Source organism: Buteo buteo, chromosome 14 (genome assembly GCF_964188355.1).
Source record: "Buteo buteo chromosome 14, bButBut1.hap1.1, whole genome shotgun sequence".
NCBI lineage: Eukaryota > Metazoa > Chordata > Aves > Accipitriformes > Accipitridae > Buteo > Buteo buteo.
The window spans coordinates 2,727,339-2,753,407 of record NC_134184.1 but is presented as its reverse complement, the minus strand read 5'-3'; the positions used below and the strand labels follow the sequence as shown (position 1 = coordinate 2,753,407).

Below are 26,069 nucleotides of genomic sequence, written 5' to 3'. Positions count from 1 at the left end.
AGCAGTATAAAGGCTTAGGCAGATTAGATAGAAAGAACACAAAATGACTTCCGTGAGGTTTGTACGTCATCACATACATGGTCTCATACCATCTTCTGATCCAGCATAAAATTCTAGTCCGTGCAATAAAACCTCTCCATTCAAGGTGATGTGTGGATGGAGCTGCAGGGGAAGCAAAGGAAAAGGGGTCAAATATGGCCCCCAAGAACACTGGGGTGGTTAAAGGTGGATTTATTGGTGGCAGGAGAAGGGAAAGAGGGTGTTACCCATCTTCTTGGTGGTAGTGACGGTGTAATACACACAGTGCACAGCACCCTTTATGCTGTTCTGCCAGCACCTAGCCCTCCAATAACACAATTTGCACATGGATGAGTGGAAAAAGGCATGTACAATGAGATTTGCTAGCCAGGAGATGCAATTTAGAATAAACTGAAGTGATGCTTCACATTCCTGCTTTCTCCAAGCCTCTCATATTAATTTAGGCCTTGATTACATGTGAATTGTCCTGCTGTGAAACGAGTGATGGGCCTAAAGTCTCAAGGGTTATCACTGCTTCTTAAACATGTTCTGTGGAATTTGTGGTGAAATTTTATTCCTTTTTTCCATCTAAAAGGTTTATAATGACTAGTTACTGTGCAAAACATTATTAAAATTAATGAATAATATAATAGGAAAAAACACTTAATAATACTCTTGTACTAATTCACCTCTATCTCCTCTTATCCTCTTCTGTTTTCTTCCCTGAAATCAGATAAAGTATTTGTTGGCTGACATGTTATAAGAGCATAGGACTGGAAGCGACTGTCATTTGATTAACACCTACCTTGCGTTCTAAAAAGAGGTGCTTTGTCAAGCTCTCACAAAACGTCAACCTGAAATGTCACCATGCTTTATTGCACATATCATACATCACAGGCAGCGAGCAGAAGAGATGAGAATACTACTAATGGTGTAAATCCCTGAAATAAAGGAAATTTATTTAATCAAACTGCCAGAGGTACCTAGTGGATGGCCCCAACACAGAGCTGTGAGGTAGCACAAAGAGTCCAGCAGCTCCTTCCATCTTACCTGGGGAAGAGAAAGAAATATTCCTCTTGTCACCAAGTCATCAGCCCTGAAAATGGGAACTTGAGGTACCAAACAGGTAAATGAGATCAATACCACCAGGAATTAACGAGTTACAGTTCTACATCGTGTTTCTAGCTATTACCAACCTCCAGTGATAAGGAGGTGCAGGAAAAAACAAATTGCAGAAGAAATAATTTCTACAACTGTTATTAGATCAGTTGAAGATGATTTGCCAAGAATGATAGAAAACATTGCACCTTTTGATCTAAGTAGAATCTACAAACCTCATAACTGGTCAAATGAGGATGTCTACCTCCTAAACTTTTACTCTTGAGCCTAGACTTGTGTCTTTGGTCAGCGGGGAGAAATAGGGATCCCATTATTCTTGGCTTCAGAATGCCTATAATGGATCAGATAAACTATGTTTTAATAGGTGTCATTTCTTTCCTTTGATTAAAAAGGGAAGTCTAAGGAAAATAGGCCAAATATAGACCTGTAAAGTTAGGAAAGGTAACTCTCAGTCTAAGTAAGCAGGCTGTACCTTTTTCATAAGTGTGACAATGAAGATTTATTCTTGCCTCTGCCCTGTGCCAAAGTATTGGAACATATTACTGAAACTGAGAACACAATTCCAGAGAAAATTCAGAAAATTGGAAAAATCAAACAAAAATATTACTTGAAGTCAACAGATTCTACATTCTAATTCTCTCTGACATGTAGTTACATTATAACTACTTCAGTCAACATCATCTTCTCTCTTCCACAGAGTCCTTTCTAAGAATCCCACCCATAATCCAAACAAACAAGAGTGTTTTTAGAGAATCTCTATGTACAAATTAGTCTTCGAAAAAAGTAGTATCTGAGACTTTCCTCAGCAGTTTAGTAAAACTACCTATATTATAAATAAGCTCTGTTTGGGTCTGTTTTTCTGTGAAAATGCAGATAAAGATACAGGCTGGAGACACCCTTTAGTAGAATGATTTACTGAAGCCACAGCAGTTATAAGCATGACTCAGGAGTCCCTTCTGCCTTAAGACTCTGACGGGCCAAACACCGGACTGTGTGAAACGGGCTTTACTGTGGGATGGAATGAAAAGACATTTACAGCAGTGGAAAAATGACACAAAATCCAACTGGCTGAAGTAGGAGAGGGAATAGAGTAAACACGGTGTTTGGGAAAAATACACTGACTTTTGTGCAAATGTGCTCTTTCTTTTCAAGATTGCCCAAGAATTAATTCACTTTTTGATACCAAAAGCCGCTTTCTGCCTTCGAAGAGCTGTGGCCTGTGAAGGTGGCTTGCGGAGCTCCCTGAGAAGTGAGAAGAGGATGAGGAGAAGGCTGGATGGCCACATGCTGCGAGGATGCAGAGCGAGTGCCGAGGGTTGGGGGAGGTATCTCTTGTCTGGACAGGACCTGCCTTTATAATAGTTGTGACTCTGAGGTTGCAGCACATCACGGAGCGGGGCTCCCACCTGTGAGATGAGCAGAAAAGGACTCAGCAGCGGTGGCCGTGTGGTGGGACGGGGGCTGGAGGGGTTTTTCCTTCCACCCTGCTATGCGAGCTGCCATTGGAATGACTTGGTGTAAGCCAGAAACCTGGGCTTTGGGTTCGAAAGAGAAGTGTTTTAGTGCACAGACAGGTAATCAGGACCTGCCCACTGCGTTTCGGAGGGGCAAAACGTTAACGGTGTGAGCACGAGCTGAGACGTGCTACCTATAAGGGTTCGAAAATCGGCCTGGCACCAACTTCTTTAATACTGTAGAGTCAGGCTGTGGTCCTGTTTCCAGCTAAGCCCAAGGAAGTGGTGTCTGCCCGAAGAGGAATGAGGAGGACCTTTCCCAGTGCCCGGGACGCAGCCGCTCTGCAGGACTCTTGGCTCTGTGGGGCGAGCATCCCATGGGCATCATCCCATGCCCATGGGCATCCCATGAGCATCCCAACAAGCAGGGTGACATCCCGCAGTGCGGGCAAAGGCGGGGGTCAAGGGCATTTTTGTCCGAATCAAGCAATGGGCCAAGGCAGTCTGGCCAAGGACATGTTCAGGAGCGTAGTAACACACTGACTATTTGTTTCCTCTTGGTCTCTGGGTTGGTGTTTTCACTGATTTGGGTAAAAAACCCACTCTTTATTAGAAGCACATGCAGCTTGACAGTACGCCATCAGTGTACCCTATATCTATGTAATTCAGAGCTAAAAATTAAGCCAATTAAGGTCTGGTTTTATAGTCCACCTTGGTATCTCATATCTCTGATGTCAGTTTTCAAGAACAAGATATGCAAAGAAGCAACAGCTTTTTCACACATTTTGCAGTAGATAATATTTATGGTCTTCTATTCTTTTTATTTGAACACGCTGTGCTGGCATGTGCTGCTGTGCAGTGAAACTGTCTGATCTCAGGGACTGATTATGCAAAATGAAACTCTGGAGCTCAGCTCTCCTGCTCCCATCATATGTCATGTTAAATGCTGGTATTTTCACACTTTTGTGTAAATATTGCACATGATTTCAGAAGTTTAGCTTCAGGACATAGGGTGAAAAATAAGAGACAAGGCAAAATAATTTAGGCTAGTTGGGAGGAAGGAAGAACAAATGCCATAGGATAGTAGGGGTTTTTTTCAGTTGAAATAGTAAATGACAGATCTGAGATGACCTGTGAGTTTAAGTCCACAGTTCCCTGGGGTTTTTAAGACTATTGAGTTCATTTAGTTGGTGGTATAGGATGGGGCATGGAATTCACCCTGCAATTTCTGCAGCCAAAACCTGCTTTTGTTCTGAAAAGAAAGTAAGCTTTTATTACAATGCTTCAAGAAATGGAGTACTCACTACCATCCAGGCCAATATTTCAAAGGATTTGTTAAAATCAATATAAACTACAATAAAGGATTTCAGTTCTCTGTGTTAAGATTTAAAATTAATCTGAAATCTGAATTCAGAAATTCCAATCATCCATGCAGAACCTTTCTCCACACAAAAGTAAGATCTACCTGCGTGGGTTCAATATCAGAGTTAGGGATGAAAGAGAGAATCAATTTGTGCAGGCTACTACTTAATAAGAGTGCAGTAAAATGGTGTTAAAATATTTTATATTTGCTTAAGCTGGTTTCTAAGCTTTGCCCTAAGAATATATAGATTATATTTGCCGTAATTACAGTACACCACTACTTAATGACACAATGACGGTGGAGAACAATATTATTCAGCTATTTTGACAAGTCAATTTCTGTGGAAGCTTAGTCTGTGGCATAAATTCAGTGAAACAGTGCATTACACGAAACTCTTTAACGTGTATCTCACTTTTTCTGACTCAAACTAACCAATCTAATGCAGGTTGAGAAGATAGAGCCTGTACTGCAGCCACTAAAACTAAAGTCTGCTTGGAAGTTATAGAGCAAATTTGACTGAAATGTTTGTTTAAAAGAACAAAAATAGGAAAATCTTTGTATATTTACCAGGGTACAGGTTGAAGGGGGAAAGAAACCATTTTGTTTTGATTCATTGCAGTTTAGCAGTTGTCCATTGCTCACTTGCTAATCCAAAGTGCATATCTTTTAGTTGAACTGTCTCATATCTCCTGAAATTTATCTGATAAGAAAAGCCATTTTTATCTTTGAAGTTGTAAAGATGAGGATCACTGGTAATGGTATGGCACACCCTATTTGATTCAGCATGTAGTTAAAGACAGAAGGAACATTAAACTTTGTGTTCTGATGGGAAATCTTGGAGCTGTTACTTAGTCAACTGTTTTGATCTCTAAATTTTAAAGGTACATTTTCAGAAAGAAAAGGAGGAATATTGAAAAATGTTCCTTCTTTGGCAGTTCCTGATGTCAATAAGAAAGGCATCGCAAACTTTTTCTCCCAAAACTGTTCTGACTATATTCTGATCCCTCTTCTCAGTTTTATTTCAGAGCTCTTCTCTGTTAGATTGCAGTGCTGCAATCAACATTGCTGTTATTCCTTGTGTTATACCCACTTCTGTTTTTATCTGCTCAGGCTCTTGCTCCACTCAATGGTTAATGTAGTTGCTCAGCTTTTACCCACACTTTTTCCGTTATCTATCTTCCTCATTTCTTTTCTTTCCTTATAGTGTCATCTACGCATATACCTACTCATGCCCTCATATGCATACTCCTGGAATAGATAAAACCTTTTTTTTGCTGGCTCTCTGCTACTGATCTAGCCAATTTGCATGCACTAGGACACAGGAGCTCTCCTGCGAGAAGCCTGCACCTCTCTAGACTTATCATCTCTTGTTAAGTGTCATGCGATACGAGGCGTTGTCTACCAAATGCTGACGAAGGGCTGGTGGGAACAGTGGTGCCCTTCTGGATTCAGGTTTTACCTCCTGCAAAAACCAGGGCAAATGTTGTGCATGATGGGACTAGCACATGCTCAGGCACATCTCAGAAGGAAGATGGCCCCTTAGATATAGATATATCTATCTATATATATATATAGAGAGAGATATATATATACATATACTGTTAAAGGAAAGAGGACTAGGGCCTGATTCATGCCCATACCGGTGGGGGCTGGCCTCTGCCGATACCGGTGGGTGCCGCAGAAACGAAGAGCAGCGTGGATGGACTGCAGCCCCGTCCTCAGACTTGGTTCCTGGCCACCTCGTCATTTAGCAGCGTATCCTTGCGCACACGGTAACGGCCACCAACAGACTGGAGCACATAAAGAGTTGAAGCGTCAGGGCTGGCACTGGTTGTTGCTGACCCACGTCGCTCTGGGATGCTGCGACGTTGGTCGTTCTTTGCCTGTGCGACCCTCTCCTTCCACCCACCCGTTGAGCTGTGCTCGTGATTACCTTCCCTCCGGCCAAAGAGCTTCTCCGTGGGCAGCCCCAGGGGCAGGGGACGGTGTCTGTTCTGTCTCTTCGGTGTCTTGCAGTCCTGTGGTATTGCACCGCTGATGTCAAAGTGCTCTTCTAAGGGGGTAAAACACGTGCCTCCATGTTGAATTTTGTGATTAAAGTAAAAATCCGCATATTCTGCTGGCTCAGTTCAGTTATTTTGGTGGGGAGTCTGGAAGCAGTACTCTACTGTACCGTGCTCTCTACACTCCGCCTGGTGTCTGCACACTATTTTCTGTGCTCTTGGATCATTTTTATTTCAACCTTCAACTGAAAAGCAAGAAAGTAAGCAGTTGTATTACCTCCAGGGAAAGTTGTCATGCTGTTTGGAGGACACGACTTTTGCTTTTGAGAATGGCCAGTCCCTCAAAGACGTGACACGGTGGAAGCCAGTCAAGAGCAGAACTACAAGGGCAGCTTGGTGCACAGGCTGTGTGCTAAGGATGCTGAGATATGCCAAGCACAAGTGTAATAAAAAGAATTAAGTGGTTGAGCTTTCTTTAGGGAATTGGGAAATGTGTTTTAAATCTCCTTAGATAGAAGAGGAAATTGAACGCTTCCCTGCCCCTCTGCAGCAAAGGGGATTTGGTTAATGTACACTGAGAGAGAGAGGACAAGGGAATAGAAAATGGGTCATCAACAACAGCCGCATATAAAAAAAGCAGCAGAAACCCCCTGTTGCTCTAGGACTCGAGTAGGTTTGCTCAGAACGTGACTGTTAGACTGAGTCCCTGAGGAGAAGGTGGTGGGGGAAATCCTTATTTCTAGGGCCTGGCTGGGCTTTGGGGTAGATATATTTCTGACCTGAATGGTGTTATAAGGCACTTTCAGGGTCTGCGTGCATGTGTTAAACCACCTGGGGAACTCCTAGATAAAACTGTAAGTTGTTTCTGGAGTTCAGGCACCTTCGCTGAATAGTTTAGCATTAAGTACAGAAAAGTTTTGCGCATGTGCAAAGGTGTTTATGGATCTGACTGAGCAGCCTCGCAGCACTAATCCTCCTCCTCCTCCTCCCCTGTCAAGGTGTCCTTTTTTATCATGTAGAAAATGTAGAAGTGATTCTGTATCACTGTATATATTTGAGACACGTATTTTTGAAAAGCGTGCCTAAAGACAGCACATCACCTCTGAACCTGGTCCTGTTGTTCTCTGCAGTAAACACAAATAACTCATGCAATACCATTAGCCTTCATAACAGAGTAAAAAGTAGAAATTCTCCTTTGAACACTTAATCCCAGGGATCACTTTCATTCCCTCTCATAGCCATTAACTATTTAACAATAAAAATATATAATGTTCAAAATGCAGTATAAATGGCACCAAGATCAAATTGTAAAAAAAAAAAAAAGAGCATTACATCAAAAATATAATATTCCTTTGGGATAAACATGCTCATTTTTTTTGTATAAATGGAGGCTCTGTTCCACAGAAGTAGAAATTGCTCTGAAGTATCTACTTCGTTAAAGCTTAATTTATCATTAACCGCATGAGTCAGAGCTGCCACAGGTCTACAAGGAAACAATAGGGGAAAATACACGGTCTTTACCCTGAATTCTCTGGTCCCACTAAAACCAGAAGGTTTTGAGCGTTTGAAGAAAAAAAAAAGGGCTTGGGCAGGTACTGTTACAGCTATACCAGTAAATAAGCCAAGAGGAGGGCACAGGCTTGCGGACTGTCTGGTGAGGGTTGGCAGCCCTCCCGGGACAGCGTCAGCTCTCGTGGCTGGGGGCTGCGGGCTGGGGCTGATGGGGGGGACTTTGTCCAGAAGGGACCCTCCAAGGGCCTCAAGGAGGATTTGGTGTATCTGTGTGAAGGAGCTGCAATGACTAGTCTGATCATATTCCAGTGATGTCCAAGTACCATCAGCGGTTTTGCTGTTGTAAACAGCCCATCTGTTTTATGTTTTCTGTCTGTGGGAAGTTTTTATGTTGTGTACCAAGTGGTTTCTGTGGAAAAGCTCTGAAAACCACAATACAATGGGTGAAGTGGTACAGAAGAGAAAGCAAGAAATCAATGTGATGACTCGTCCCTCTATGGACAGCTAAGTACGTCTTCATAAAATAATTTTGCCTGGATTTTCTCCTGTCCCCCCATCACTACATTGTTCATTTCAGTGTGTACTATTCTGTCTTTCCACTCAGATGTTATCTTCCTTTCAATAGGCAAAGTATTTGCAAGCAGCTTGTGTTTTTCCTTCGATTTAATGATTACTGGAAATGACTGCACAAACAGATGCAGGAACCTCAGAGCTCAAGTTAGCTTGGCAATGGCAGAAGCAGGTGCTCAAGGAAAGAGCGTGAGAGACATGGGCATGTATCCCTGAAGCTTCCAGCAAACAACTATTAAAGGACTTTCTGAGCCAAAACTTGTACCTTGAGCATCATATTAACTTGCCGGCAATGAATTTATGGTCCACGAATTAGGGTTCTTTCTACCTCTTTCTTAAGCCCACTTTTTACATATTGTGCATTAAATTTATCCATTTTTTTTCACACGATCATTGCATATCTTAAACCTGAAATATGTGTTCATCTATGTAAGCTGTACGTTTTGTTCTGTTTCCTCAGCAGGGGTACTTTTATGGAAAATTGGTCCATATCAGCTGTGGGTTATTTTATGAGATCAGGCTATATTTTTAAAGAAAGAGCCTTTTGTGGAAAGAATTTGTGTTCTACCTACAGCAGATTTACTACTGACATTAGAAACACATCACCAGCACAACCTGTAACCCTGACATTTTCATTAATCCCTTGCAGTTAATTCCACTTATGGGGAATTAATTGTACCATCAACTTATTTAAACAGGGCCTTACCATCTCAATATGACCTCCTTACATCTATTTTGAATTCAGATGGGGGAAAGTGGCTTTTAAAAACTGTGATGAAATCTCCCAAATGAGTAATACATAAACTCATTGCAGAAGAAGGAGACAGAAGGTCTGCAGTCATATTTAAAAAAAAGTATCAGATTACCTTAATGATATCTGATCAGCACATCTAATCAGCATATCTGAAGCAATTAAATTACATCTATAAAATATGAAGCAATGCTAAATTTGTGTGAGATGGAAACACTGGGTGTGTAATTGCTAATATTTCTCATCGTCAGGAACAATTGCAGTGAATGAGAAACTATGTACGAGCTTTATGCGCTCTAAGGAAAAACAACTAGATTATGTTTGCCTGGAACAGAAATTATTCGTTTTCATAACAGTATCTAAGATATGTAGTAACCAGGGGTTCTACCACTTAAAGGAACTGATCAACTTCCTGTTGAGGTCAATAAGAGTTTTCTTCAATGTTGAGGTTTCTTTTCCCTTTCTTTGGAGTTTTAAAGTATTTGCTGTGATTGCAAAGGATTTCTCAACTGGTGGGTTATTGGAAAGTCAAAAGTCCAGTCCTCGTGGCTGAATCCCCAAATAATTGAAGTCCAAAAGATGAAGATCTTTGTTTCAACTTATAAATTCTAAAGTCTCATGTTTTCTTAAATCAATCCTTATCTGAGGGAGGAGGCTGATTTATGATCTTTCAGATGTTAATAGCAATTGATTGATTCGTTTTACATCAAGTCTATTATTAGCAAGTAGAGATATCACTACTACTTTTTTATATGCTCTTTGTTTACATAGACATAGTTTGGAATGTCCTCACTGAATTTTATTCCCAGCCCTTTCAAAGTCCCATGTAATTCTGTGGAGAGATGCAGGGCTGGGACAAATTTATTAAGGAGGCATACTTTTGGTACAGTTCCAAGAGGCGGCTGGAAGTAACACATTTTTTGTTGGTTTGTTTTTCTAAATTCTGAAATATTTCACAATATATTGCAAGGGTCGTTTTATGGGCTTGCGATTATCCCGTGCAAAGTGCTGACCCCTCATCTGACTGCAGAGACATTCCTGTAGATCAGGGGAAACCCTGCAAATAAGGATGACTTGCACAGAAGTCACGAGGAGGATTCGGCTGCCAGACAAGTGTCTGGTGCCATTTTAGGTGCTGTAGGGCCATGGTAGGTGCAAGCAGGACACAGGACCTACAGAATACCTGTGACTTTCTACACTGCCAGCAGAAAGCCAGGCAGGACAGCCCAAAGCCTCTCAGATCGCTCTAGGTGCCTCTGTTCAGGCAGCTGAATTTCACACCCAATTCTGCGTCATCTCTTTGTCTCCTTCCAGAATTCCTCCTGTCCTCAACCAGGTGTCTGAGGGGTGTGATGGCTTGCTCTCCAGAGACATCTATCTTTTTCTACTGGCAGTACCGACTGCTTGTTTTCAGGGAAGGATGAAGGTCGATGCTGGAAACTTACTTGTAGATGGTTAAATTTAATGGAAATTAAATGGAGACGGTAATATCATTCCACAGCACATAACTATTAATGAAAACATATTATGACTCCTTCAGGGTTTTCAATTATCCATCTTCTGCAATTCCAGTTTGAAGATTGGCAAATATTGTGGCAAGTAACAGTTATTTTTACATTTGATATTTTGAGTTAATTTAGTGCTCAGCTTAACTGAGATGTTAGTGCTTCTGGAGCAGAATAAATATTCCTTAGGAAAGAGAAGCAGGGTTTTACTTCTACTGCCCTTCGGTTCTCGCTTGGAAAATCCAGTCATTTGGCTGTGGTACTATTACACTATATTTGCTTTAATTCTGGACACGAGCAAGTGATACAGTTAATGTGGGGAGAGCGGGAGCATTCTCATCAAATACCAAGCAGAGGAGGTCTGTGCCTCGGGAGGAAGGGAATATGGATTACTGGTTTAGATTTGCAGCAAGTGTATTGTACACTAATTGGTTGGACCACAAAAAAATAAGTTCATTTCTCCTTTCTGAGGCTGACAAAAATAATACTGATTGACAGAGATTATAATAGTGTTTTTTGAACATTATAACCTCATTAGTCTGAAACAAGAAACTCATTTAACATAAAGTGCAAATCAATTTGCTTCTTAATTCTATTCAAATTGCACTCTCTTCTGACTAACACAGTGCACTATATGACAGAACCAATTCTTTTACCTGTCTTTTGGTCAGCTGAGAAATTAGTTATATGTTCATAGGAGATTAAAATCATCATACAGACATTTTTTTGTCTAGTTTTATTTTTCTCAGTGATAAAGACCTACCTTCCCAGTTAAAGGAAACATACTGGGTCTTCAGAGAGTTTATGCAGAAAAAGAGATGGAGACCAAAAGAGGTATTTCAACTTTTTCGGTTTTTTTTTCTTTCTTTCTTTTTTTTTTTCCTCTGTCTGAGAGTAAAAAAATTAGGTATTTGGTCTAAGTCAGGCCATCTAAATCTACTTTATAGAGACAGACAATACCAGTGGACAACTCATCCTGTAACAGGAGTCTGAGACAGTGGACGTGATTAACTCTCTGGTGGTGCATCTCTCTCTCTTCACTGACTAGGGAAGACATCTTTATACCCAGGTTTATGGCTACAGACTTTGGTTTGGCAAGTATGATTGTCGCATCCTTGCAGCCCTTATACTACAGACCTTGGGATGAGCTAAGCATTAATCCAGCTGTCATTTCAACTTTTAGGGTATGTCTATCCTTAGACATACTTCAGCTCATTTTGCCTGCAATGGCTTGAGAACCAGCAGCTTTAAGACTCAGGGGCTACCCAGGCTCTCTGGACATGAATGACTAACTAAAAGTAAACTAAATGTGTTTACCTAGAACCTGCTAAGTCATCTGTATGACTTCTTAGCCTGAATGGGTAAATCAATGATTACCAGTATGTGTAAGAGTTAATTAGATTTGGTATCTGTTAGCCTGAATATCACTGCATGATGCTTTTAAATTGCACATCCTGCAATGTCCCATCCACAGGTTGTTTCACTGGATCAAATATTGCTTAAAAAGCCGTGGTGACTAAGTGATACTGCCTTTCTTTGAAAGGATTTTCATGCTGGAGAACATGAGAGGAGATGACGCTGAGCAAGTGAAACAAGCTGATCTTGACAAGCTGGGTTTTTTCTTTTGACAATGCTAAGACAACTGCAACTGCAACGCTGGAGGCCACCAGCCTCCTTCAATTGAGAAGCCCATATCTCAGCATTTATATGGCTGACAGCCGAAGACACATAACATCTTTCTGGAGACCTCTGGGGACAGGACACAGCTTCCCCCAAAGTCCCTTACATTGCTGTGAGATAGCCCACCCCAGCTTCACCAGTGATGGACAGACATTGATGCTGCCCAGACTTCCACAGCTGGAGATTTAGCAGCTGTCATGTCAATATAAGCCTGCTTCTGGTGAGGTTAACAAGCCCTGGGGTTTTGTTTTAAGTTTGATGTGCTCTAGAGGCATATGTCGGCTAAGATCTTTGAGCTGGCTTTGCTTCATATAAATTTTGGGACATACGACATACATCTTGCTAGATGTAATTGTAAAGGCTGCAGAAACTGCAGCCTCCATCCTTCATCTGGGGTCCCAAGTGCACGTATACATTAAAAAATATATACCAAATATGGCATCAGACATCCCATGGTCATTTAATCTTCATCAGGTTGCCCAGAGAGATGGTAGATGACCCTGGAAACATTCAAGAGACGGGGCTCTCTGAGCAACCTGATCTAGTTGAAGATGTCCCTGCTTGTTGCACAGGGATTGGACTAGATGACCTTTAAAGGTCCCTTCCAACCCAAACTATTCTATAATTCTATGATTCTTTGATTAATAAACATATTAATTTTACACATGATCTGAGGTGTTTTTGTTACATCTCAAAGCCATAAACTTTGTCTGCGTGTTAGGTTTTAATCTCCATTCTTTCCACCTTAAATTACTCCAGTGGGCAAAATTATAAATAGTTTCTGACTTTATTCAGTTCAGTGTTTACACAGTTGCTTTAAATACACATACACACACACATAGTATAAGCAAGACAAACTATTATTCTTCAATACATTTTCAAAATCTTCTTAAAATATGCACGGAAGCATTGAAGTTTAGCATGGGGAAAGAGTAGCATCTTGGTCTGTAAGAAAGACACGATCCTAACTAACTTCGGCTGCCCATTTTTTGATGGACGCAGGATAAAGACAATAACATTTTTACTACAGATGTTACAAATAACAGCTTATCTTTTTCTCAGTGAATCTGCTGTTTCACATTTGTGATTCCTCCATAACAGACTTCCCTACATTTTTCTGTTTAATCTTCTTTCTGTAAAACACAGCATGCCTCGTTATGTGCTAACTCCCACTAAGTGTTAAAATCCTCCTTGGAGGTTAGGACCACTCTGAACTCCCCCCAAAAATGAAGCAGCTTCAAGCCGTTCCAGAACTCAGGAACATTTCGAGACCCTTTCCGCCACATATGGTAGATAGAAATAATTTATTCTTTGTTTAATACTGGGCACATTCCTGCAGCAGTGGAAAGCTACATATTGGGAACTTAAATTCCACAATTCCAGTTGTGTTTGTAAAAAACCTGCCACATTAACTCACACCACCTCAGAAGGTCCACTTGAATATGACAAAGAGGTGTATAGTTTCCATCTGTTGCTAGTTGGCTCATTCTTGAATTTTTTGGTCAACCAACCTCTCATTCATTTCATCTGAAGTTCTCTGGATGTTTTCTTTACATAAGAGCTACAGGACTAATGTTACTGAATGTATCCATAAAAAACGTACAGCTGCAAAAAATTTACTGCACTGTTTCTCTTAGAATCATACTCATTTTCTCCACAAACTTAAGACAGCTTTCCGTATCTACTTTTGAATTTTCAGAGACAAATAAGGTATACGTACATCCAATTATTTCTGTCTGTGGTTCATATAATTAAAATCTTAAAGTTGTCAACTACCTCAGTGTCTACATGCCACAGACACCTGGTAGGTTCAAATTTATTGAGTTCATAAAATAACGAAACCACATAACTCTCTACAAGAGCTATTGTCTCGTGTTAACAGTGATGAAAGTAGTCCTAGATGAATCAGGGACAATCTTGTTCCACTTTCAAATGCCTCCCTTTCAGTGCAGAAGTTGATAATTTCTTACGCTTCCAAAATCTCTGCCTGCTCCTTTGTATGCAGCTGTCACACTAAAATTGCTCTAGGCTTACGCCCTCAGCTTTGTCTCTCTGTTCAAGTGTCCAGCACCTAAAAGACCCAGACTGAAGATGCAAAGCTGTTACTTTCTACTACTGTAGGCAAAAACCCAGAGTCATAACGTACCTTGCACTTGTTAAAATTATAGCTTTAGAATAAATTAATGCTTCAAGCAATTAGTACAGTGCAACGACTTTAGTCTACCCAGACTGACCTAAATGAAACTTTATTTCATTATTTGCTTGTTCCAATTTCATGGTTGATTCATGTTCAGTGAAAGTCCTTCAGTCTTATCAGATCTTCCACATCAACTCCTGTTGCTGCCCAGGCACTTTTACAAGATTTCTCTTTGTTTGGTGTGGGGGCTGAAACTAGCAGATGGATTTGCAGGATCATGAGCTGGAGTTGGTAATGCAAATATCTGCCGGTTTTTTTTAGCAATAGCCCACCTTTATTCTGCCTTTCTTTAAATAAGACATAATAAAACATCAAATATTTTTAGGGAATTAGCTTCAAAACCAGATTCTACAATTGTGGCAGAAACCATGTTCAAAATCAAAGTAGAAATCTTTCATAAGTTAATCATTTTAAAGTCTTACTGTACAATATCAGCAGAACTTCTCCTTTTGTTAAATAAAGCAACGGCATGTGAAAAAAAGTTCTAAGTAAACCGTATAACTTTTCAGCTGGTGGGAACAGAGGTAATTGTCTATTTGGTCTCATTTGATACAAATCCTCCATTTATCTTAGCATGTGATGACACTGATTTTGAATCCTCTTTTTCCTCTGTTTTTTCAACGTCTGTCTTTGTTTTTACCCGGTGTCTTCTGTAAAGGCGGTAGCCTGGAAATCAGTATATATTTAGTATTAAATAAAGAAATTATAACAATTGCCTGAAAAGGACACTGTAGTAACATGTAGCCATGCAACATTTTCCTTCCTCATATTGCTACAACATTCCAACACCTCCAGCCAGTTTCTTTAAAGCTATGTTTAATTATTTTATGTCAACAGCACTCATCGCTGGAAAAGTACGTTTAGAAAATAACAAGGAAAGCGTTTTTAAAGTCTGCATTTGGTGTTTGACTGCTTTGTGTTCCTGTTGTGTGAAGTGACTTTTAAAAGCGTCGCCCGCCCCCCTGGGGAGGACTTTGGGCTCTTGACCCTCACTTCTACACCAGTCCCGTCGGGCAGGAGCTGGGACAAAGCGGTTCGTGGGTCCCCACGCCGCTGCCTGCCGGAGAGACGGGAGCCGGGGCTGTGTCCCCGGGGCAGTGCTCTGGTGTGGGTGAGACGGCTGGTTTGGGAGTGGGGGCTCCACAGTCCCAGCTGGTTTTAGCTGCGAGCACCGGGGATAAGACCCCGACCCTCGGCAGCTTGGTTGTAGGAGCAGCAGTGCGACTCACGAGAGGTGTACGTGGGAGGAAAAAGGGACCTTTGCCTCGAAGGGAAGATGTTTTCTCACATTAGCCGTGAAGCTAATGCCTGCTCTCTCAACAGCTGGAAGGAGGGGGAGTTTGTGCGTGTTTGTGGGGATGGCCCTGGTGGGCAGCTGTGTGCCCAGGCACCCTGGAGCGGTGGGAGAACAGGCGTCTGCCCTTCCTTGGCCAAGGGGAATAACCATCCTGCGCTCAGTGTATTCTCAAGTGCCCACTTGTAGGTGGTAGAGATCCCACCTTGTGCTGAAAAAAGGGGTCTTCCCAATCTTGAACTGAGCCTTGTATATTCCTAGTTATGTACAGGGCACATATTTTCCATTTGATTGTTTGTATCCCTTGTTTTCTCCACATCCATGAAAAATGAGGCTGATAACAATAATGATAATTATAATGCTATAATAGAAAATAGCTATACTTTACCTCCTAAAATTAGTAGTGCAAACAACAGCTGGAAAATGCTGTAGATGAGTGGGAAAGTAAACATCAGTTCAAGTTGTTCAGGAGTGAATGAGAGCTGTACTATAGTTGAACACAGCTGAGTGTTTTGCATGCCTGTTTCCAGAGACACTGTACGACATCTAAAGGGAATAACACAAAGACCATTGTGAAATAGCAGCCTGTGGGCCCTTATGCCTTTTAGTAATCTGGATAAGCAAGAAACATACAGTAATGGATGACTAAGAAAATGGTATTCTTCAGCTCACATAGTCCGCAAAACATTCCACAAGCCATATGGCTGTTACCACCAGAACACACACAATTTATGGCCATTCAGTGGTCGTAAAGGACTGTGATCCACCTTCAAGTCACATATGTGACACTCACTATCATCTCCCTCTCCTGTAATGATGTTCTAAATTGTAGGCTGCCGCCCACTTATAAGTCAGGTCTGTTTCACTTATTTGAAGTGTAGGACATGGGCACACAATGGGAAGACATATGAAAGATTGGAGGAAATAGTATAGTCAGCATCTGTAAATAAACCTGTGCACAAGAAAAGTTTTATCTACATACAGCATCCCAGAAAGAGGGTTGGGAATGAGTGACTCTAGCATAGCTAATGTTTTGGAAGCATTCTCAGCATTGATTAATCATTAAATGAAAACTTTTTTCACAGCTGAAAAAAGGCTACATGTCTTTGTCACAGAGAATTCCATACCTGTGCCAAGACAGACCAGCTACACGGGCCAGAAAGAATCCCAGAGAATAGCCAGCTGCTGGAAATATAGTGCCAATGATCCATAATTTGGGTGAGATAGTCCAGGAGCCTTTGTAGAGTATTCCCCCAACCACGGCAATGAGCACGATGAGGATCGCTCCCACAATGGAACCGATCTGTGAAGGGAAAGAGGAAGGGCTGTGTGAATAAGAGACCTCAACGAAATGTAATGGCATCAAACATAGCGTCAAACTTGTCCATGAGTGTCTCTGAGTCACTGAAACCTTTTATTAAACATAAAACTTAAAGTTTACAGCAATGTAATTCACAGCAGGCAGACAGATTAGATAGATATCTGCCATTTTATCCAAACAGCAGATGTACAGTGTACTTCAATGTGTGACTACAGATATAGATCAAGGTGCAGCTATAATAGGTATCTGTAGCAGATACCTGTAAAACTAGTCTCTTGAAGCTTTGGCTATAATTGTAGCTAGAAATGGAGATTAAAAATAATTTCACAGGTGTGAAGTGAGCGAGGAATGGTGCACACATTAGAAAAATTTCCCCAGAACTGTTGGGAAGCTGACAGCCTAATAGCTAGTATAATGCACTTTTCCTCCCCACTTCTTGGGCAGTCACACTCTATGCTCAGTGTAACATATGTTAACTAGACACTAGATTGTTAGTGATGGGAAATTATTTGCCAAGCAGAGGAGCAGATCTTCAATGTGGCTGAAAACTTGTGTTTGAAAACTGGCTGTGAGCTCATATAGCATTTCTACATAGACATCAAGTTGCTCTTACTTCCTCTGGCTGAATGTACCGAGATATTTACCACTGCTTGCCAAAAAAAGTGGTATCTCACTCTCTTCTCAATATCAAAGTGAAAAGTCTGCCCTTATGCCACATGTTGCCGAGGATCTCACTGGCAGACTTCTGGGTCTAAGCTTAGGAGAATCCATTTCTCAGCTGAAACGTGTATTCCCATTGAACCGACCTCGTCAGTCTTTGGCTGAAGCCTTTTTAAGAGCACTGGGTGAACAAGTACTTTTGTTTGACTGAACTATTAACCACATGCACCTAGGAAGAAGAAACATGGTCTGGCAATGACAAGCTCTTCTATTTCACCTGGCACACTGTCTTTGTGCCTTTATCTCCATTTCTCACTATATGGACCTTAATCTGACAGCTACGGCTCAATCTTTACTTGATGCTTCATTGTCTACATAAAGCAAACTGTCAATGGACCCTACTGTGGGTTGATCACCCACTCAGTAAGAAAGAAGATGAAATGGCGTTTTGCTGAGAAAGCAAGTAGAGTTTCTTTTCATGTGAGTTAAAGTGCATGCTTTTCCCTTAACTGATTAAACAGGAATAGTACAGTTTTGAAACCAGCACTCAATAGTACCCAAGTTCATAAGTAAGCTGTGAGTGCTTTGAAAAATACAACACAATAAGCTAAGGACTGACTTAAAAGGACCTTATTTGTGTTCTCTGCTTCCTGGGCTGATAGCAGAGAAATGATAACCAAGTGTAGGTAGAATAACAGGTTGCCAGATTAGTTTTCCTTAGGAAAATTCAGAAAATATATCTGTTAACTAAGAATGGTTAACAAAGGACAAGGGTACTCAATATGTCTGACAATGATTTTAAACCTAAACCTAATGTTCGGAATGATTAATTTGCTGTTAACATTAAATGCAGCTGAGTTTGTTGTTGTTGTTATTATTATTATTATTATTATTATTATTATTATTATTTTGGTGAGAAAAGTTTTTGCCAAACCCCCATATTTTTGATGCATCTGAAACTATCTTGCAAAGGCAGTTGAATTTTGTGAATAGTTTTGTTAGATTTTTTTAACAGTTGGAACATTTTCAGATTTTTTTTATTAAAAATTGACTTCACACTGGCCAAAATTGCCCCTCAAAATCAGTAAAGTGGTTTAAAAGTAGAAAGTGGGTTTTTTTTTGATCCAGGATGTGCTCATTTTTTATTATTTTGCAGAGAAAACCTGCCTCCAGTTGACCTGAATGATTTTCCTTCCAATTTCAGTTTACATTATAAACTGAACTCAATTACTAACATAGTTGTAGCCAAAGACAAAAGTAGGCTCTTTGGATAATGATGGTTTCTAATAATGTATGCAACTCATGCATGTTTGTGCAGAGGGAAAGCAATACATTTCCGCAGCGTCTCATTTGTTTTCTGCTGAAAACTTCCCGGCTCTTATGAAGTCAGATACTAATACTATGAATAGCAATGTACTGCTTCAGTGGTGCCGCTGATTCCATAATTTGTCCACATTTACTAATGCTTCAGCCTTATATATCCTACCTTAAGTATGATTTTTGCTTTACTAGGCCATCTGTGGTTAACATATATTCCAAACGAAACAGGAATTATAAGAGCTACCAGCGAAATTCCTGTAAAAAAGAAGAGAGAGGAGAAGTTGAGCCCCGGTATCATGCAGAAGTTCACGACAGGAGGACAGACACCGTGCAGAGCGGCTCGGGGTGCGGAGCAAACCTTCAGAGGCTGCTTCTGGTACGCGTCCCCCAGAGCACACATGCACGCTTTACCCACACCTGCCCATTTGCTTTTCTATAGAGTCTGTTATCTTTGGCAGCCTGTTGAAGTAATTGCCATTCTGCTGAGCTACATGCTCATTCACCTGCATCAGAGAGGCAGACAGAAATTTGAGCGTGCTAATCATCACTATCCTGTGATGTGAGTAGCTATATTAAATGTTCATTTTGTCTGCAGGTGTTTCGCTACTGTACCATATCCACAACTGGTTTAGAGCTTCTTTTGTTTTGGCCTCCCCCCTCCAGTATTTATTTTGAAAGCGCAAGCAACGTATGTGATTTTTTTTTTTTTCCCCAGGACAATGGGAAATGAAATTGAAGAATATGAAAGTGACTCTGCTGGCTCTTAAGATTAGCACAACATGGAACCGCACTAGGGCCGCAGCTCAGCAAAGCACTGGAGCATGTATTTCCAAATACTTTGACTATTTGCTCTTTGTAGCTGGATGAGATTTTTGACAGGAAGTCAAATGAAGCCACTCCTGGCAGTGTAGATTGCAGCTTTTCAAAGAGACTCAGCAGTTTTAATCACTTGCTTAATTATCCACATGTGCTTAAGTACTTTGCCAGATTATGGCCTCAGCACTTAGCACTTTGCAGGATTGTGCCTTAAAGCTGTTACAAACACTTTCATCCAGGGGAAGCAGCTATTCCTGTGCACATTATTCTGTGTTCTTATCCCACTACCACGCAGGTCTCCAAACTGTTTGGAAAGAAAAGCATGCACAATCTTGTGATAAATATCTGTATGCTAGTCATAATGACTTCAAGTCTTTGTTCTGCAGAGCTGTGGATGACGTGAAGTGATCTAGGTACGTAATTCCCATGGAAGTTGTTGGAAAGTAGGAGGCTGAGTATATTTAGAAATCTCAGGTCATTTCTTCATGACCCTGCAGGATGATGGTATAAAGGTGGTTGTTACTAGAGGGAGGGTAAGGGGAGAGCCAGGAGGGAAAGTGCTGGTTCACTGGACTCACCGATGCTGTCGTAGGGGAGCACAATTGCACTAGAATCAGTCCATATCTTGGTGTAAATAAAGAGGCAAAGTGGCATCATTCCCATCGCAAACAGTGTGGAGCAAGTTGTCATGCTGATGCTGCGAAGAAATTGGTTAGAGTGACAGTTCATCTCCTGCTAGCCTATAGTCTCTCTCATTTTCCTATTACGACTTCACAGCTTACGAAAGGTTGGGCAAAAAATGCTGCTGGCTACAGCCAATTTATCCTGTATATCAGGTTAGAAAAAAAACTAAACGGAAGGAATGGCTTCCGCTGAAAAGAAAGGAACGTAAAATGTCAACGTGTTCTGCAGGCACAGAACAATAACTTTCAGTGCAAATGAGGCAGGCAGACAGGCAGCCATCAGGAAGGTCTGTTGGCAAGTCCGTCTGCGTGCTGTCTGTCCGGCTGGCTTCTGGGAGGGTGGCAAGCTGGACAGGGTCAGACGGACATTACATGGAGCTTTCCATTATATCAGCAGTTCTAGAGTGTTAAATTTTCACTTCAAAGTCAACAGCATAAACCCAAAATATTTCATCGTTTAGGATGTGTGATGTAATAAAATTCCCTTTTCTGGCTTGTTTCACTCTAGGCCAAAGAGTAGATGCTGAGAATTACTCGGTGAAGCTTATCGTAAGTATCATTGCTTCCTTGGTTTGTGCAAAGACATTTCTGTTTTAAAGTCTTGAAACCATCAGGCCTGATACACCTTGTGCTAAAAGATGCATTCTGCTACAGGAAGGAGGAAAAGGCAAGACAGCTAAAATAAGGAGGAAATTCTCAGAATCTGAGTAGAATAGATAAAATTATGCCTACAAATCACACTCCTCTGACATAAAAATAATGAGAGAGGGTTCTAGTTAGGGGACTTTGGAAAATTCCTTATGAACCTCACTTCTGATTTCTCTTTTGCGTTGCTTGCCCTCAAAAAAGCGACTACTGACCCCATCCCACAAACAGGGCAGATCCAGAGAACTCTAGAATAATTAATACAGAAACCACAGGAAAATCTGCATTAATTTTGGTTCCTACCACGCTCTGCTTCCGGGTCATCGAATAGAACTTTGTAGGAGCCTCTGGCAAGAGAGTTTCTACACACAGAGAAAAAAGAGCCATGGGCTACAATTAAGGTCAGGTGAAGCCCTGAATGGATAAAAGAGCTTATTTTTCCTACCTCCATATTTCCTACATCTTCATACTGTCCCTGTATCTACGTCCTGCTCCAAAGTCTGCACGTTCTCTAACCCCAGTCCCTGTGCTCACAGAAGCTCCCAGGGGAGCTGTGGAGGAGAGGAGATGCTGTTTCAGAAACAGTTGTTTTTGTGAAATATCAAGAGATGTCAAACCCAGACGTCACTATGGGAAGCTTTAGAGGATATCATCTGGGTCTGAGTTACTAAGAAAGGTATAAAACCTCATACTTCACCTCCCTGTGATTGTATGAGCAGTAGAAAATTAATTCCCGCTCTAACTTGCGGTCTGTTTGCACTGGGGCATTTTGAAGCAGGACTGTGGAAAATGGTGTTGAGTTGTTATGTATAAATATGAAATATTATCAGTTTAAAAAAACCATGTTGTCTGATATGATGGGCAGGCTTTCTATAATACTGTGCTAGCTTTGGAAACCAGCCAAGCTACTTGTACTGTTATTCTTCTATCAAGAAGTGAAGATGCTTGCATTGCCGTCTCTGCTGTACCTCCCATATCCTCTGGTCCCTGCATTATTGTCACAAAGGTACTGACCAAAAGCCTTTGGCTTCTTAAGGTAAAGGTCTTTACCTGAAGAATAACCTTTTATAGGTATTTTCAATTTACTTCACCTTCTGCCAGCATCATGGGATATAAACCCTACTCATTTATAGGATCATCAATTTGGATTTTTACCATTGATTTCAGTGGCGTGACTGAACATAAGGAGCTGAGAAAGCATAGTTTAGCTCAGCATATTCTTCCAAGGAAAGATTAGGACAGAATTTCAGACTTGTGCTGGATATCTTTCCATCTCTGGTTTCTTTGACCTGTATTTATTGAAATTAAGTGTCTTACAGTTCCTAATATCATAGGTCTTTCCTCCACAGTGAGGAAGTTGCTGATTAACAAAGCTGACCTCATACATAATTCAAAAGCTGGTATTACATTAACACTTGCATGTGACAGAAAAGTTCACTATTTTCAAAGGATGGAAAAAATGTCTTACTAAAGCTACAATTATTAACATTCTTAGTCTATTTGCCCTAGCTCCACATCTTTCTTACTTCTATTATTTTTTCCATTTCTGGTTCAGACTGGCATATGATAAATTGGATGAACGCTTCAATTTATGTTACTCTGTGGGAAACAGAGAAATGATCCTGTTTATTTTAGACCAAAGCAATCAGGATATAAAAATAAAAAGATGGCTCATTTTTAAAGGCTGTTAGAGTTAATGAACCCCCCATGGAATTTGCATCAAGAGTAGGGTTCACTTCTCCTGAGTGTTTGTTGTCCTAGGCCATGCCAGGTGCCTTACAGTTCTGTTTCTGACTTCAGAGCACCCTGTCACCAAGACCATCACGTTTTGCCACAAAAGAGTTTTTTCACTGCCCCCAATATGCAGAGCTGCCTTAGTCAGTGGCTTCTAGCCTGTAAAACTTTCCCTCAGTTTGAAGACTTTGCAGAAGGTGCCAGGAGCAGATAGAATTACCGCAAGTGATTTTCGTTCGTATTAGTTCCCAAAGAGAAAATCTATGCCTGTCTATTCATTGTGTAGAACACAAAAGGAGGGAAAATATTTTTCTACAGGTGGTCTTTGTCAAGGAACATTGCTTCAGGAACTATTGCATAGCCACTATTTTGTACAGAGGATTCAGATCCTAAAATCCTTCGTTGTGGTTTTTTTTTTTCCTTACTGCCCAAGATGTCGAGAGAAACAAAATCACAAAAGTAGTTCTAACTCGGACAAAGATTTCATAATCCTTAGTACCTTAGCAGTCTTCATAAATGCTATTTTCTACAAGATCTGAAGATTTACAATAAAAATATTTTCTAATATACACAATTCTGTTATGCTGTCTTTCACATGAATTCTCAGTGCACCAAGGATATTTGCTATTCTGCTTATATTTACTACTGCTACAGAAACTAAACATCTTTATAAGAAGAAAGCGCCACCATGTGTGGGCCAGGCAGCTAAGGAAAAAAATAATCAGACAGTTCATTTCAATATGAAGTTTACAATGTAAAAAGCCAGATGAACTACTTAGAGAATGGCTGTCTTACCTTAGGTCCATGTCTCCATCCACCCAGTAGGCAATGACATTGGAGGCTGTGCCCCCCGGACAGCATCCCATGATCAGCACCACGACAGCTTGAATAGGAAGCACGTTAAATACCAAGGACAGCAAGAAGGCTGTGAGGGGCATAATTCCAAACTGGCAAAGGAAACCCACAAAAATGCCCCAGGGTTTTTTTATGTGGCCCCAGAATTTCTTAATTTCCACATTACAACCCATGGAGAACATCACCAAAGCCAGCATAATTGTTAGAACAGTACTTAAAATTACGCTCAAAGTTTCATTAAAATTATCTTCTGGTAACACACAAGATGTGCCTTTGCAAATAGTAGCATTTGCTGGACAAGCTGTGGAGTTTTCTGCCAAAGACCCAGTGTCAAATTGCTGGGAAAGAAGGTACGTCTGCATTTTGAAATACAGAACTGCTCAGTACATCGGAGGCAAACTTTCAAGCCTGTGTAAATGGTTGTCAGTGACTCCTTTTAAATGATCCGGGAAGCAATAAGGTGCAATAAATACTTGAACACTCTTACTATTCTTGAAGGGCTTGGCACAGTGCTGATTCATATAGTTATAAAAGTTGTACTTGCTCAGTATGGTGACAATTAATCATTTATTCATACAATGGTGAGGAATCCCACATCAAGAGAATAGCTGTGTTAATATTTAAGGGTATAAAGGAGGCTTGTGGTGTAACTGAGTACAGGGAATGAGAATCCCAGGAGGAAGATAAAGTTTAGACATCATTCCTTGAATTTCTTGCGTGCCTTCGAGAGAGCCGCTCATGCATGTGCCGTCACTGGCATTACGGGGGTCTGTGGAGTGAGCGACCGAGACACAAGAAACCCCGAAAAGAGGTCCTGAGCTGGGATTTGAAGCTGCAACTATCGCTAAGTGACGCAGCCCTCACCGTGACACGCAGGCTCATTTGAATGCGGTGGGACCCTCATTTGGTTGTATTTCTAGTATAATAGAAGTTAGGACTGGAGGACAGGGATAACTCTAGCACAGGACTGCATGCACTTTCGCGTCACTTTAGGCTCCTGAATGCAACTTTTAGGTAATCTTTCACCTTCCGCGTGTTCCTGAAGATGGCGAAGATCCCTGGCTGCAAAGTTTCCCGCGACGTTGTCCTCTAAAACATCGCCTGCGTTTTTGGCGTTGGCGGTGGAGAACCACCTCCCACCGGGTCCCTGGGTGACCCCCGCTATCTGCCCTCCCCTGCTTGTGTCTCGCATTGCTCCGGGTCACATCCAGCTCCGCGCTGAGCTCCTCGGGCTGGGGAAGAGAGGAGAGGGAGGGAGGGAAGGGAGCGAGGAGCCGTGGGCTGTGCTTATTCGGGCGACTTGGAGATTTATGGTCCTGCCGGCACCTTCTGTCAGGCGCAGCTGGCGCAGTCACGCTTGGCTCCAGCGTGGGCTGGGAAGACGGCGGGCGGTGGGAGGAGGAGGAGGGTGGAGGAGGAAGGGGACGCGTTTTCTGAGCCAAGCGTGGGGAGCGGGGAGCAGAGCTTTGGGCCTTACGGCTCTAGGACGGGCGCTGGGCGCGCTGTACGGCGTGGCTAACAGCTTTTTGGGGATGTGGGACCGGAGGGACTTTGCACCATCCTCGGTGTATTTGCCTCCTGCTGCGTGTCCCCGTTCTCCCACCCCTGCCTTGAGTCGCGTCCTTCTCTCACGTGTGCTTTCCTGTGGAAAAAACCTCATATATCAGTCAGTGCTTAGATATCTTTACTGTGCTTATCGCCCCACTAGGTGGATGCAGGGCAATTTTCATGCACTGGGTATCAAAATAACTTTGTGCCACTGATGTTCTGTAAGAGCAAAAGCAGGTATGGGAGCAGCCAGGTGAGCTCTTCAAGCCAAAACAACAGCAGCAACAACAACAAAACACTAGAAAGTCAGGATAATTTTGACTCTGCAGCATACTTGAATCTCAATCTCAAGTTTTCAAAAGCCTACCAAAGTCATTGGGTGTTTTGACTGGTCAAAGGCTTACCCCTCAGGCTTCCTCCAAAATTGGGAATGTTTTCAAGGGAAGAATTTTGATGCTTCTTTACCCGCACCCAAGCTTTGGGGCAGAAGTAGCTTCAGGTGCAGATCTTAGACTAAAATCAAGTCCGAAAAATAAAGTGCAATTGATGCCCCCCCCAACATCTTTAGTTTTCAGTACAGAAATATTTTTTACTAGGGTAACATGCTAAGCCATAATTATCTTCAGCAAGCAAGACTCCCTCTGAAAGCCTCAGCATTTTGTGCCTAACTTCAGTGTGCAAAATGATAGGGGTTGCTATTTTTTTTTTTTTTTTACTTTAAACCGTGAACCATCGAGGGGGAGCTGACTGCACTAGAAAGGATTTCCCAGCATGCTCAGATGGCACCTGTTTCTTTACAAAGGGGTCAGCTAAATGGCTGTATCTCCTAAGTCACTGTTGGGTGCCTGATGGGATAATGTCAGAGTAGCTTTATCCTCCCAGGCAGCTGGCAACTCCTACCCTGTGATTAGTGCCACATCTGTGTGACGATGATATGTCTAATAGAACAACAAGCAAGGTAATAAGGAGTAGATGAAAGGAAGAGAACGCTACAAGATCTCAGTTTGGCAGAAAACTTATT

The 26,069-nt window shown here is 41.5% G+C and overlaps 1 protein-coding gene across 1 annotated transcript; it reads right to left on the bottom strand.

Moving 5' to 3' along the window:
- Nucleotides 1-14,704: 14,704 nt before the first annotated feature.
- Nucleotides 14,705-23,862, bottom strand: SLC10A2 (solute carrier family 10 member 2). Its single transcript, XM_075045809.1, has 6 exons — nucleotides 23,441-23,862; nucleotides 20,162-20,280; nucleotides 18,934-19,022; nucleotides 16,594-16,769; nucleotides 15,855-16,012; nucleotides 14,705-14,838 (listed from the first exon to the last, which is right to left on the bottom strand). The coding sequence occupies exons 1-6, from the start codon at nucleotides 23,860-23,862 to the stop codon at nucleotides 14,705-14,707; spliced, it is 1,098 nt and encodes a 365-aa protein (XP_074901910.1).
- Nucleotides 23,863-26,069: the final 2,207 nt, after the last annotated feature.